Here is a 14,637-nt window from a genome sequence, read left to right on the forward strand (position 1 = left end):
TCTGGAGATCGAGTTGGCAACCCTGACAAAGTACACAAATTGATGACAGCTATTAATTAACCCGAGTACAAAAGAGCTAATAACTTAGTAATCAAGTGTTCGGAATTAGAAACCAATCAACATAAACCGTATCCCTATTACCGACAACTTAATTTTACAGCTGAAACAAGTTAACAATAGTAATTATTCTGAGTATAAGAATAAGGAAAATCCAGTGAACTATTGATTTTACAATTGTATTCACTAAGAGAAAGCAAAAGACTTAACCTAATTATTAACTCTCTGAAGAGAAAAGCATTAAATACACATGATTATGTAAATTTCAAGTTACTTTACCTGCAGACTGTTGATTTTTGCTATGCCTCTGTACCTTGGTTGATGAATTCTTTTGGCTAGAAACATGCGAACATTCTTCTGTATTGTTATGAGGCACGCTCTTCTATACAGAATCTTGTATTTCACTGAAAATGAATATTAACAACATTAAAAGTGCTACAACAACGACGACAATAACATTAAAAATATAACAATAATAATATGTATTAATACTAACAATAACAACAGTAAGTTACAAATTTTTGTAATAACTTCATATTTTGCTAAGAAGAGATATCTAACAATACTTAAGACAAGGTTATATAGGATTAGCCAGTGATTACGGGTGAATTTTAATAGCTGTGGAATGCAAACACAATTGAGGAATATCAAATTGTTACAAATTCGTTTTCTGTGTGATGCAATTTAATGAACCATAGTATATTTTTCAGTAAATCAACTGACATTTTCTCTGGAGACTCTTTTTAATGACTATATTTGAGATCCAAGACATGGAAGGATATCCAAATGGGATAAAATTTTAAAATGAGTTACCAATTAATTTTCGTGTTCATGGTAGTGTTAATTCATCATTTCGTGACAATATTACATGTTCTATTCGACCAATGAATGAGTGCATAAAGATATACTGTCCACCCTCAGTTAAACTCAGACATTTTATGAAGACATCATTGACAGGTTTGCTGCTTTAAAAGATAGGAGGATTGACTTGATATGCAAGAAATTGGGCGAGTCCTGAAATAAATTAATTTTCCTGTTTGTATGTGTTCTAGAACTAGTAAAATTGTACGTAGTTTACGAATAGTAGGCCTACTCATTATATTGATAGAACTGTTCATGCATTTGTGTATGTGAACAGCACTTCATCTATTTTTTTTATGACGAGCCGCTACTGGTGCAGCTAAATAAATATGAAGAATATTTTTCATTTTTCTGGAAAAATAAAAACTAACATAATATAATGAAATAACATATCACTGCTAAATTTAACGAATATACATGAAACGAACATAATAATACATTTGTACTTTGAACACAGTAGAGACAATTTTAATACGTAGGGAGTTAAATATGATGATATCTTAATACAATTCTTTACTTACAATCCTTAATGCTTATTGTAATACTTTCATCTTATTTCTCCTCTCCACATATAGTATGCCGTGCCCTTCCTGCTTCCCATCTATTCCTCACGTTATGCCCCTCACTTTCTTCCTTCTATTTAATCTTTAACTACCTGACTCGCATTCCAACCCTAACCGGTACACTTTTGATAGTCCACTTTGTTTAGTCCTCCCAAGCTCCACATCTGTCTCTCTACATCATGTCTACTACATTTCCAGGTGAGTAATACTCTGTTTCATTGGCTCTCATTCATTCGGTATTCTATCATTTAATGTTTCCTTTAGTGCCGCTTTCATGAAAGACGCTTTAATGTCGTTATATTGAAAGGAGCTTTAACGTCGCCACAATGGAACTTCAATGCAACTATGTGGAAAAAGGGTCCAATTTCACTACTTCATTAATTAATGAAAGGAAATTTAGAAAACATTAACTGATAGAATACCGAATTACTCCCAGAGTGTCACCAGCATGATGTATAATTTAGTTTAGTACATTCAGTTTACTTTTAGATGTATTATTTACTTTGGGATCATTTATTTGTACAATATTCGTGTATTGTTGCTTTTATGTTAATGTCAATTTATTGAGACCATTTATTGTCCTGAGTTTACTAGGCTGACCAGACATCCCCCAATTTCCGGGCACAGTCCCCAGTTTTGAGTTGCTGTCCCCGGGGAGCAAATGTCCCCATTTTTGTCCCTGAAAATCAATTTCGTCCCCAGAAGTTTTGATTTTGTTTGAATAACATTTCATACGTAAATATATAAGTATCGTGATGAAACTGCTGTGATTCATGCACATTTCTGAATGGTTCTCAATACGAGACAGAAGAATCAGCGAGCACAGTATGAAATATTCTGCACTCTTTGAGAAGAACATAGCATCTGTCTTCATTCACGTTGCGTGGAAGTGTTAGAACTGCCGCAGTGTCCATTTTTAAGTAGTTAAAAAATAGGAGTTTTGTGACAAATCAACAGGTGAAAAGTGGTCTGATGTTTTTCAACATTTCAAAAAAATTCCATTCCATTTGAAAATCTCCTCAAAATAGTGTCATTAATCATGTGTCTTTCAGTCAGCAATTCATCATTTGAAAAACTTTTTTTTTTCTACACAATGAATTCAATCTGGACTGATGAAAAGTCACGAATAAAAACTGAAACAATTAAAGCTTTGTTACAAGTGAAAAGAAACTTTCATTTCTCATGTGAAGAACTTAATGTGAAATTGTATGGGAATGAACAGATCCTTAAAAAGATATATTCTTCAGATAAGTACCTTTAAAATGTGTGTTAGAGTTCAGTGTGTATAATATTATATGAAAGACTTCCATGCATGCGTCAGTACTGAAATTTAATTCTTAGTGGCTATTATGTATAGGAGTTACATGTGTTTATGCATTTAATTAAGAATGTTAAGATACTGGTACTCTATAAATTTAGTGCACGAAGTTCTATTATTGTATCTACTGTTACATGTATTTTGTGCAACATTTCAACGGAGATTGACTAGATAAGCATTTATGGTTTTTCTTGAAATTGCCGATGTCCCCTGCTGAACCATAAAAAATCTGGTCAGCCTAGAGTTTACTGGTTAGCTTTTTCATATGGTACATTAAATTATGTGTGTTATATGAGGTTTTAGGCTTTCACGGTGAATGTGATCAGAAGTAGACCTTTGGGTATTCCATCGTGTCCTGAAACTTAACATTTCCAACTTTTCGGAACTACAAACAGGTTCCATCCTTGAAGCTAAAGAAGTTGCAGTTGAGCTGAATGCATATTGTATAATACCCAAAATGCACCGAATTATTATAGGGAAGTAATTGTAACTCCTTTAGCTTTTTCTCTCAATCACCATCATTGTAGCATCCTAGCTTTATATGAAATATCTGTTTGTATGGCAACTCAGGTTACTCACTGCATCATGAGTAAAATTACGCTGATCAAGTAACTACTTATTTTTGAAACTAGGTGACTGAATCTTTCTCCTCTACGTCAATAATAATACTATAAATTAGTTTAATTAATCTCTTTTACATACATTTATGTTATTAATATGTTCTGTATTCATGTTATTCGTATGTCTCATTTGACTCCAACAATTTGTTATCTTATACAAATACAGTAATACTGAGGAACTATAAATGCTCAGATGTTTGAATTAGCAAGACATAAAGGGACCAACAGAGAAGACAACTCTTCTGGTCATACCTATCTGCTCTGATGATGGAACCTGTATGTGATTTCGAAAAGTTGGAAATGTTAAGTTTCATGACACGATGGAATACCCAAAAGACTATTTCTGATCACATTCACAGTGAAAACCTAAAAACTCATATAACTAAGATAATTTAATGTACAATATGAAAAGGCTAACCAGTAAACTCCAGGGCAATAAATGGTCTCAAATTTATGTTAACATAAAAGCAACAATACACAAATATTGTACGAATAAATGGCCCCGAAGTAAAGGTAAATTAAAAGAACTAAACTAAATTATACACCATGTTGTTGACACTCTGGGAATAATTAAATTAATGAAAGGGAATTTAGAAAGCATTAACTGATAGAATACTGAATGAATGAGAGCCAATGAAATAGAGTATTACTCACCTGGAGATGTGGTAGACATGATGTAGAGAGACAGATGTGGAGCTTGGGAGGACCAAAGTGGACTACCAAAAGGGTAGGGTTGGAATGCGAATCAGGTAGTTAAAGATTAGATAGAAGGAAGAGAGGGAGGAGCGTAATGTGAGGAATAGATGGGAAGCAGGAAGGGCACAGCATTCTATACCTGGAGAGGAGGAACAAGATGAAAGAATTACATTATTAATTTATTTTTAATTGAAGCAACAAATCCGCCCATTTTAAGCCAAGCATACGAAAACACAGACAGAAATAATTGTAATGAACAAAACTTCAAGACACTTGACTCAAATTTCCAACCCAAAAGAAAAGAAAAAGGAAGAAAATATGGAAAAATTGTAAATCGTTTCAAATTCAAGATTAGCATGAACACTGATATTCGTATTTTGCTAACTTCATTAAGTAATAGGCCTACTACAGAATATAATTTTTTGCTTTAACTGTTATGCATGATGTACCATATTGTCAGAGTACCGTAATAATTCTCCAGTGCTCGGGAAAAGTGACATAAGTCAGTTTCCACAAATCTTTTTTGATCATTTATTGACAACTTATGGAACATCTGCTCACTTGGAAAAAAAATACATAAGTATTCCTCCCATTACAATAATTCATACAGAAAAAAATCAAATCGACATAAACCAGTGTAAATTGTCAATAAATTATCAAAAAAGGTTTGTGGAAACTGACTTATGTCACTTTTCTCAAGCGCTGTAGAATTAATGCAAACTATTTTTACATTATCTATATGGAGATGAACAAAAATAACTACGAGTGATAAGCATAACACATTGTTACTGGAAGACTGTAGTTGTACCATTTACTTTCAGCACTTAATTATTTAAACGTTATCAATAAAAAGGTTAAGAAGAGCTTGATTTTGCTGTAAGCATACGTAATGCTACAGACATTTCAGTTAGATGCCAATTATTATATTAATGGTTTTAGAGAAAGGAAACTTATAAAAGGAAGAAATCATTATTATCTATAGGAACCAAGAAGAAAATATATTTGAAGTATTAAGTAGGACAGCAAGAAAGAAATCTTCAAAACATTAATTCAGTATTTTCAGTATGTATGGCATTACAAAACACAATGTATCAAAAGTCATGCAACCTGTAGCTTAAAGTACCGTAATATTGCTCTTATGTTACCAATCTCAACTTCCAAATTTTTATAAATAATAATAGGACTTCAACTACCGGTATTCCAAAAAATATCAGAATCTAATGAGAAGTATTATGTTTCTTGTAGTGCACTGCATTTTAGTTTTACGCATTTCTTTTGTACGTCTATAAAAGAGTATGAACAGAAAGGAGCATATATTTTCACTTTGTGTCTGGGCCGAATTGCAATCGGCTGATGTTATGCCAGCTCAAAGCTAAGTAATGTTGTTGTTGTTTTCTAATGCGTTTGACAATAAGGTCACTCCAATATTTTTCAAAGATATTATCATGGTCAGCCACTGAAACACAGATATTGAGGTGTTCCGAATCCATTTCTTGGTTTGAGTTGCACAATGGGCAGTTAGGGGACTGATATATTCCAATTCTATGCAGGTGTTTGGCCAAACAATCATGGCCTGTTGCCAGTCTAAATGCAGCTACAGACTATTTTCGTGGTAAATCGGGAATTAACTGTGGTTTATGATGCAGAGAGTTCCATTTTTTCCCTTGAGATTGTGTTATCAAATTTTGTTTGTTGGAGTCTAAGTATGTATGTAGATTTAATAAATCTTTTCACAGAGTAATATGTAGATTTAGTAACAGGTAATGTAAGCCAAGTAATGTGCTTGTATGTCTCCGATTAGTTCCATACCTGCCTTCATTGTGCAGTGTGATAACGCTTAAAGCTCAAGGCATGTCATGTGATGTGTAATATGACGTCTCTTAAAGATCAAGACATGTCATTACTTTTAGTGTTAGTTCTTTCAAATGCAATTTTAGTGTGTGTGCATTAAATTAGATTGTCAGGCCACTTAAATGCCAGCTGAAGAAGCTCACGTAAACAAAAAAATGTTATTTATGACACATATGACAAAACCGACTCTTGTCGAGATGTGTGTAAGCAAATCAGAGAGAAATTCCCTGGCTTCCTAGTTTCAGGTAGAGAAACAGACAACTTGTTCTTATATTAAGGGAAATATAGGATTGCTAAATACTAGAATTCCTAAGCCAAAACTAAGGGTTCTTTAATAAAATTGGTACATCATTGAAACATTTTCCACAGAAAGCCAAACTACATCGTGTTTCACAGGAAGTAGGCGTTTCAAAAAGTTCAGCCTATTTTTTTTTTTCCATAACGGAGTGACCTGAAGGCTTACACTGCAGCCTAAGGCCTATTGTACTTACCACTCTTATTCTGTAAATGAGTGAGTAGCCAAAGAGTCACACTTAGGGACATTGTGGTACTATCAATATAAGTAGGTATTGATACTTTATTTGTGATACTGACTATAAATGGATTCGATATTTTACTGTTATCAATAGAAAAGCACTGAAAGCAGCAAGACAAATCGGATTTATAGTTGTTAACCATATTAAGTTATTGTGTTGTGTTATGTGGCGATTGATTTTCGCCACTATTTCCTTTTTCCCTTTCCTTCCCCTTTTTATTTTAGTCATTTTTATCTTACTTATTCATTTGTTTCTTTTTCCTTTCTCTTATTTTCTTTTCATCCCAATAGGGCGTGTGTGGGATGTAGGACTTAAGTCTTTCCTTCCTTACACATTTCATCAGAACTCTTGCGCTCATTTAGGAGAAGCCATTTCTATAGTTATGAGATAATGATTGGTTTCCCTTTTTCGTCAGGTGGTTTTGGCAATTAGTTATTATTGAGTGTGAATATTGTATCACTATATAAGGCGCAAATGGTGTGGCTTTATCCCCCAGATCTTCATGTTACACGAGTTTGTTGTGATATTATTTTAAAGCTATAGTGTGATAACTAGTCACACCTTCCTTCCCTAGAGTAGGATTTATTTTAGTAATTTTCTTTTTTATTCTTTTCGTTCGTTATCCTTACCTTGGGCAGGAAAGATGTAACTTAAGTGGAGAATGTATGTGTTGGATTTGGTTTTCAACTTTGATTGTAACAGTATTTTAGGGCTATGAATTGTATTAAAGTTAGTGCTTTATGTAAATGTGTTACTTTGTATATTTTTGTTTTATGAGACAATCTGACAGTTTCTCCCTGATTATTTCCATTCCTCATTACTACTATTTGGATAAAGTAGCTGTACCAGGATAGGTATCGTTGGTCCGTGTGTTTTGTTTACAAACATTAACTGCTGGGAAGAGCATTCCCCAATAGACAGTACAGCCCTAGTTAATGTTTGTAAACAAAATGCACAGACCAAAGATTCCTATCCTGATACAGCTATTTTATCCGAACTGTACTCAATACCTAACCAGTTCATGTATAAATTTTTATTTTATTTTAGTAGGTTATTTTACGATGCTTTATCAACATCTAAGGTTATTTAGTGTCTGAATGTGATGAAGGTAATAATGTCAATGAAATGACTCCAGGGTCTAGCACCGAAAGTTACCCTGCATTTGCTCATATTGGATTGAGGGAAAACCCCGGAAAAAACCTCAACCAGGTAACTTGCCCCAGGCCACCTGGTTTCACGGCCAGACACACTAACCATTACTCCACAGGTGTGAACTGGATAAATCCTAAGGGGTTGGATAGGCAGCAAGCCTCCCAGTTGTGATGTGATTAAACAGCTGAAATGCCTCCTTCTACAAGTAAATTGCGGACTTATTTCCACAAGAAGGATATGTGGACGGAAATCCTGGTAGAGAAAAGTTTTTGGGTGTAAGTTAAGTTACATGGGATTCAATATCGATACCAAGTATCCTTTAAAATGCAGTAGGCCTATCATAACATCTCTAGGTGCATTTGTGCACTTTTTAGAAGGCATGAATTTCGTATCTGTCAATGTTTCAGTGAAGGAAATGGACTCAAGGCATACTAATGAATATATAAGTAATTTAATATTGGAAATATTCAATGAATGGTTCATCGAAAGCAAAAAAATTACAGACATTGTTACTAATGATGGACCCAATATAGTGGCCATGGATAAATTTATATTCATCCAGTCCACACCTGTGGAGTAACGGTCAGCGCGTCTGGCCGCAAAACCAGGTGGCCCGGGTTCGATTCCCGGTCGGGGCAAGTTACCTGGTTGAGGTTTTTTCCGGGGTTTTCCCTGAACCCAATATAAGCAAATGCTGGGTAACTTTCGGTGTTGGACCCCGGACTCATTTCACCGGCATTATCACCTTCATCTCGTTCAGACGCTAAATAACCTCAGATGTTGATAAAGCGTCGTAAAATAACCTACTAAAATAAATATATTCATCCATATCCATGTAGTGGCATTGCTCTTCAATAAACTTCAGCAATACCAATCGATACTTTAAGTAATTGATACCATCTTTTCGATATGATGGGAATATTGATATTGAGTATGGTATTCAATATCGATACCAAAATGCAGTACTGCAACATTCCTAATCACGCTCTTGTACATAATGGCTACTGAACTTTTAAGACTCTAACTTTACAATTTGGAAATAAATGAATGCAGACAGACGCCATTTTGAACAAAGTTTTCAACATAAGTTAGTATTCATTATGAAATAAAAACAATTGTGTGCGTGTTATAATAAGTGTAAGTCATGTGTTTAACTACACAGGAGGTTACAGATCGAAATTTCTGCTGACTATGCCACATGCTGCTTGTACTTTATTGGCCCAATCCCAAGCCGAATGCTCTGTATATAACATTAAATGTTAAGTTATTTAAAAATTTCATTAATTTGTACAGATTTGAATGAACACATGCTTTGGAGTTTCATATTCAGAATACTTGGAATTATCTAATTTTTTTAAATAATCTGTGTCTAATTCATGCATTACATATACGTGCACATTACCAATACCCAAGAAAAAAACACTCTAGTGAAGGAAATGTTGAAGTGTGTTAGTCTGACGAGTAGCAAAATCAAGCAGGAAAGTAGTTAAATCCATGCGACGTGCTACATGCAGTTTGCTAATGAAGCTGGTAGGCCCCTTTACAAATGACCTATCAAATTTTACCTACATTTTATAACTGATAAGGCACACCACTGAGTTTTCTTCCACCTTGATGTAAGAAGCCATTTCTTCACCTTGGCTACCATACTGGCCAAATTCTCGGGATCTGATTTCATGATTGAATCGAATTCTGCAAACTTGCCTGGTCGGAAAAACACTCTAGTCACGCCAAAACGGTAATCATTTTCAGTCATCCCCAGTGCTTGCAACAGTGCCTGGCAACACAAAGATATTCATATACACAAGAAAGTAGTAATAAAATTACACGGTAATTCCATTCCTTATTAAACATTTATTTCATGCAGCTCCATTGTATTCCAATGTCAGGGTTTTATGGGGCTTTATAAACTATAGAAGATAAAGAATAAGAAAAGGGAAAGGTGGAGGAAACAACAGGAAAGGCAAAGGAATCGACAAGAAATGTGAAGGAATTAAAAGGAAAGGCGGAGAAACAGACAGGAAAGGTGGAGGAACAGACAGGAAATGCAGAGAAACAGACAGGAAAAGTGGAGGAATCGACCGACAGGAAAGGCAGAGGAACAGACAGGAAAGGCAGAGGAACAGACCGGTAAGGTAGAGGAATCGACAGGAAAGGGGAGGAACAGACAGGAAAGGTAGAGGAATCGACAATAAAGGCGGAGGAACAGACAGGAAAGGCAGAGGAACAGACCGGTAAGGTAGAGGAATCGACAGGAAAGGTAGAGGAATCGACAGTAAAGGCGGAGGAACAGACAGGAAAAGTAGAGGAACAGACAGGAAAGGCAGAGGAACAGACAGGAAAGGCAGAGGAACAGACAGGAAAGGCAGAGGAACAGACAGGAAAGGCAGAGGAACAGACAGGAAAGGTAGAGGAACAGACAGGAAAGGTAGAGGAATCGACAGGAAAGGCGGAGGAACAGACAGGAAAGGTAGAGGAACAGACAGGAAAGGCAGAGGAACAGACAGGAAAGGCAGAGGAACAGACAGGAAAGGCAGAGGAACAGACAGGAAAGGTAGAGGAACAGACAGGAAAGGTAGAGGAATCGACAGGAAAGGCGGAGGAACAGACAGGAAAGGTAGAGGAACAGACAGGAAAGGCAGAGGAACAGACAGGAAAGGCAGAGGAACAGACAGGAAAGGCAGAGGAATAGACAGGAAAGGCAGAGGAATAGACCGGTAAGGTAGAGGAACAGACAGGAAAGGTAGAGGAATCGACAGTAAAGGCGGAGGAACAGACAGGAAAAGTAGAGGAACAGACAGGAAAGGCAGAGGAACAGACAGGAAAGGCAGAGGAACAGACAGGAAAGGCAGAGGAACAGACAGGAAAGGCAGAGGAACAGACAGGAAAGGTAGAGGAACAGACAGGAAAGGTAGAGGAATCGACAGGAAAGGCGGAGGAACAGACAGGAAAGGTAGAGGAACAGACAGGAAAGGCAGAGGAACAGACAGGAAAGGCAGAGGAACAGACAGGAAAGGCAGAGGAATAGACCGATAAGGTAGAGGAACAGACAGGAAAGGTAGAGGAACAGACTGGTAAGGTAGAGGAATCGACAGGAAAGGCGGAGGAACAGACAGGAAAGGTAGAGGAATCGACAGTAAAGGCGGAGGAACAGACAGGAAAGGCAGAGGAACAGACCGGTAAGGTAGAGGAATCGACAGGAAAGGCAGAGGAACAGACAGGAAAGGCAGAGGAACAGACAGGAAAGGCAGAGGAACAGACAGGAAAGGCAGAGGAACAGACAGGAAAGGTAGAGGAACAGACAGGAAAGGCAGAGGAACAGACAGGAAAGGCAGAGGAACAGACAGGAAAGGCAGAGGAACAGACAGGAAAGGCAGAGGAACAGACAGGAAAGGCAGAGGAACAGACAGGAAAGGTAGAGGAACAGACAGGAAAGGCAGAGGAACAGACAGGAAAGGCAGAGGAACAGACAGGAAAGGTAGAGGAACAGACAGGAAAGGCAGAGGAACAGACAGGAAAGGCAGAGGAACAGACAGGAAAGGTAGAGGAATCGACAGGAAAGGCGGAGGAACAGACAGGAAAGGCAGAGGAACAGACAGGAAAGGTAGAGGATTCGACAGGAAAGGTAGAGGAATCGATAGGAAAGGCGGAGGAACAGACAGGAAAGGTAGAGAAACAGACAGGAAAGGCAGAGGAACAGACAGGAAAGGCAGAGGAACAGACAGGAAAGGCAGAGGAATAGACCGGTAAGGTAGAGGAACAGACAGGAAAGGTAGAGGAATCGACAGTAAAGGCGGAGGAACAGACAGGAAAAGTAGAGGAACAGACAGGAAAGGCAGAGGAACAGACAGGAAAGGCAGAGGAACAGACAGGAAAGGCAGAGGAACAGACAGGAAAGGCAGAGGAACAGACAGGAAAGGTAGAGGAACAGACAGGAAAGGTGGAGGAATCGACAGGAAAGGCGGAGGAACAGACAGGAAAGGTAGAGGAACAGACAGGAAAGGCAGAGGAACAGACAGGAAAGGCAGAGGAACAGACAGGAAAGGCAGAGGAATAGACCGATAAGGTAGAGGAACAGACAGGAAAGGTAGAGGAACAGACTGGTAAGGTAGAGGAATCGACAGGAAAGGCGGAGGAACAGACAGGAAAGGTAGAGGAATCGACAGTAAAGGCGGAGGAACAGACAGGAAAGGCAGAGGAACAGACCGGTAAGGTAGAGGAATCGACAGGAAAGGCAGAGGAACAGACAGGAAAGGCAGAGGAACAGACAGGAAAGGTAGAGGAACAGACAGGAAAGGCAGAGGAACAGACAGGAAAGGCAGAGGAACAGACAGGAAAGGCAGAGGAACAGACAGGAAAGGTAGAGGAACAGACAGGAAAGGCAGAGGAACAGACAGGAAAGGCAGAGGAACAGACAGGAAAGGTAGAGGAATCGACAGGAAAGGCGGAGGAATCGACAGGAAAGGCGGAGGAATCGACAGGAAAGGCGGAGGAACAGACAGGAAAGGCAGAGGAACAGACAGGAAAGGTAGAGGATTCGACAGGAAAGGTACAGGAATCGATAGGAAAGGTAGAAAAACCAACAGGAAAGGTGAAGGAACATACAGGAAAGGCAGAGGAACAGACGGGGAAAGTGGGGGAACAGACAGGAAAGATGGAGGAACCGAATGAAAGATGGAACAACTGTAAGAAAGGTGGAGGAACTGACAGAAAGAGGAAAAGAGACAGAAAGAAAATTGAAGAGAAGAATAGTGAAAGAATAATAACTGATTAAATTTCTAACTTTTTTTACCGTGTAAAATATTTAGGATTTACCTTGCTTGTCTAGTTTCAGAGTCTTGTGCTTCACTGCCCAAAGCCTAGTGGAGATCCCATGCGGGATCAGCAGTATACTCTTTATTATTGTGTAACATTTCTTACTCAATTAATGCATATCAACTCCTTATAGACTATTTGTCTTACCTTGCAGAAGACCCTAGGTTCCAAAGATGCCAGTTTAGGTGGTAAGAATTTGTGATACATTTTATACAAGTCCGCGAACTGAACTCGTGAAGGGAAGCCATTCTGCATTAGTTCCATGACACTGGTCATCCCTGAGCATTCAAGTTGCGACAAAATTGAACCACCTTCAAACTGATGATCCACCATTTTCTGATTTGGTTTGATACACCTTATGAAATTTGTGCCCTGTAAAATAATAAACAGTCCTACTTTTATAGTCTATTATATTATACAATATTCAATTTCAAATTTATACAAACTTCCAAAGAGAAATTTTAACTCATTAAAATGGTTTGTCTGGATCACACTGTACATAAAAGCTCTTTGTTGTAAACTATACTTACAATTAACAATGAACAGTATAACTTAAGCAGAATGATAATTTTAATATAGAACTGAGTATCACATCAATTCACTAACAAACTCTAAACCAAATTGACTGATGTGACTCAGCACCTCTAAGTGTCCATTTCACTTCAAGATTACATCTGAACTCTCACAGTAAGGAACTGTGCTTTGATGACCCTTACACTACTAACTGCTCTGTATGTACATTTATGACACAGTGCAAACAACCAAACATCATCATCATCATCATCATCATCATCATCATCATCATCATCATCATCATCATCATCATCATCCTTGCAGGTATTAGGCCTAGTGGCCTGTTTCGGTCTCCGTCCATCTTTTCATGGGGCGTCCCAAAGATCGTCTTTCATGTGGTATATAGCGAAGAATTTGTCTTGGGAGTCTGGAACAGTCCATCCTATTGACATTGTTAAGCCATTTTTGTCTATAGTGGTTGAGATGTTCAAAATCGGTGTAATTTTTAATTCTTTTGTAATTAGTTCATTCCTTTTGTGGTCAAGCAAGCTGTAGCCGGCAGTCCACCTCAGAAATCTCATTTTCGCAGTTGTTAGGCATTGAACATCTGAGTTTCGGACAGTCCAGGCCTCACTACCATACATGAGGACAGGTCTTGCTAGAACTTTATATGCTTTTAACCTGGTATGTTTTTGGGTTTTCGTGGTTGTGAAAAACGGGTTGATGGTTCTTAAGGCTCCATTAAAATGTTGAATATTTTCAGATATATCAGTAACAGGTGGGCTAAATATGTCAAATCTAAATATTTAAATGAGTTTACCTGTTCTAACGTATGGGTTCCAATGCAAATATTACTCCTAACTGGCTGTTTACCTTGGAACACCATAATTTTTGTTTTGTTTGGGGAAATTTTCATATTGAAATTTTGTGCTATTATATTCAGGTGATATATAAATTATATAATCTTGCAGCAATCTCAATGTCGTCCATCCAATCCAATGTAAACTAGTCAACTTATCCATTATAGGTTACCTATTCCATATATCCCACACAGTCTATGTATACAGAGTGTTCATTTCAAAACTTCCCAGTCTAAATAAGTACATATATAAATTCAATTTAATTAAACAAAAAACACGTCAATTTAGACACTGAAGGGGAAGTTTAAAACCAGTCTCAACGGCATATTAGGTTACACCCCTCACCTCCAGCCCCCCCCCCCACTTTGAAATTTCAAATGGCACCCCTATCTTGTGATATTCAAATTTGAAAGAGTATTCAATTGTGTATACATCTCATTAATTTGTTTTCGCATCTTTTGTTTTCTATCGTTACCTGGGAACCTGTATTGTTATTGTCAGTTGATTGTAGGATGAAAATACAGTTTATTTTGTGTGTGTAATTTCCTAAATTTAATCAATAAGAATGTTTTCTGTCCTCTCTTAAAATAATTTAATAAACAAACACAACTATTACATGAAATAGTCTTTTTAGCTTTATTCTCTTCAGCTCTAATCATCAAAAACAACAATCCAGGTTGCCAGACGATGATAGAAAACAAAAGATGCGAAAACAATTGAATGAGGTGTATAAACAATTGAATATTCTTTCAAATTTAAGTATCACAAGTTAGGGGTGCCATTTGAAATTTCAAA

At 37.3% G+C, this 14,637-nt stretch overlaps 1 protein-coding gene across 3 annotated transcripts in view; it reads right to left on the reverse strand.

Moving 5' to 3' along the window:
- jar (Myosin heavy chain 95F jaguar) overlaps positions 1–14,637 on the reverse strand; it is a 206,189-nt gene that overhangs the window by 40,035 nt on the left and 151,517 nt on the right. For all 3 annotated transcript variants that reach the window (XM_069832849.1, XM_069832848.1, XM_069832847.1), the window contains exons 13-15: positions 12,617–12,841; positions 9,224–9,431; positions 337–461 (exon numbers count right to left, since the gene is read on the reverse strand). In XM_069832849.1, the coding sequence (XP_069688950.1) occupies positions 337–461; positions 9,224–9,431; positions 12,617–12,841 (558 nt within the window). The remainder of the gene's footprint in view (positions 1–336; positions 462–9,223; positions 9,432–12,616; positions 12,842–14,637) is intronic.

This window comes from Periplaneta americana, chromosome 8 (assembly GCF_040183065.1).
Source record: "Periplaneta americana isolate PAMFEO1 chromosome 8, P.americana_PAMFEO1_priV1, whole genome shotgun sequence".
Classification (NCBI taxonomy): domain Eukaryota; kingdom Metazoa; phylum Arthropoda; class Insecta; order Blattodea; family Blattidae; genus Periplaneta; species Periplaneta americana.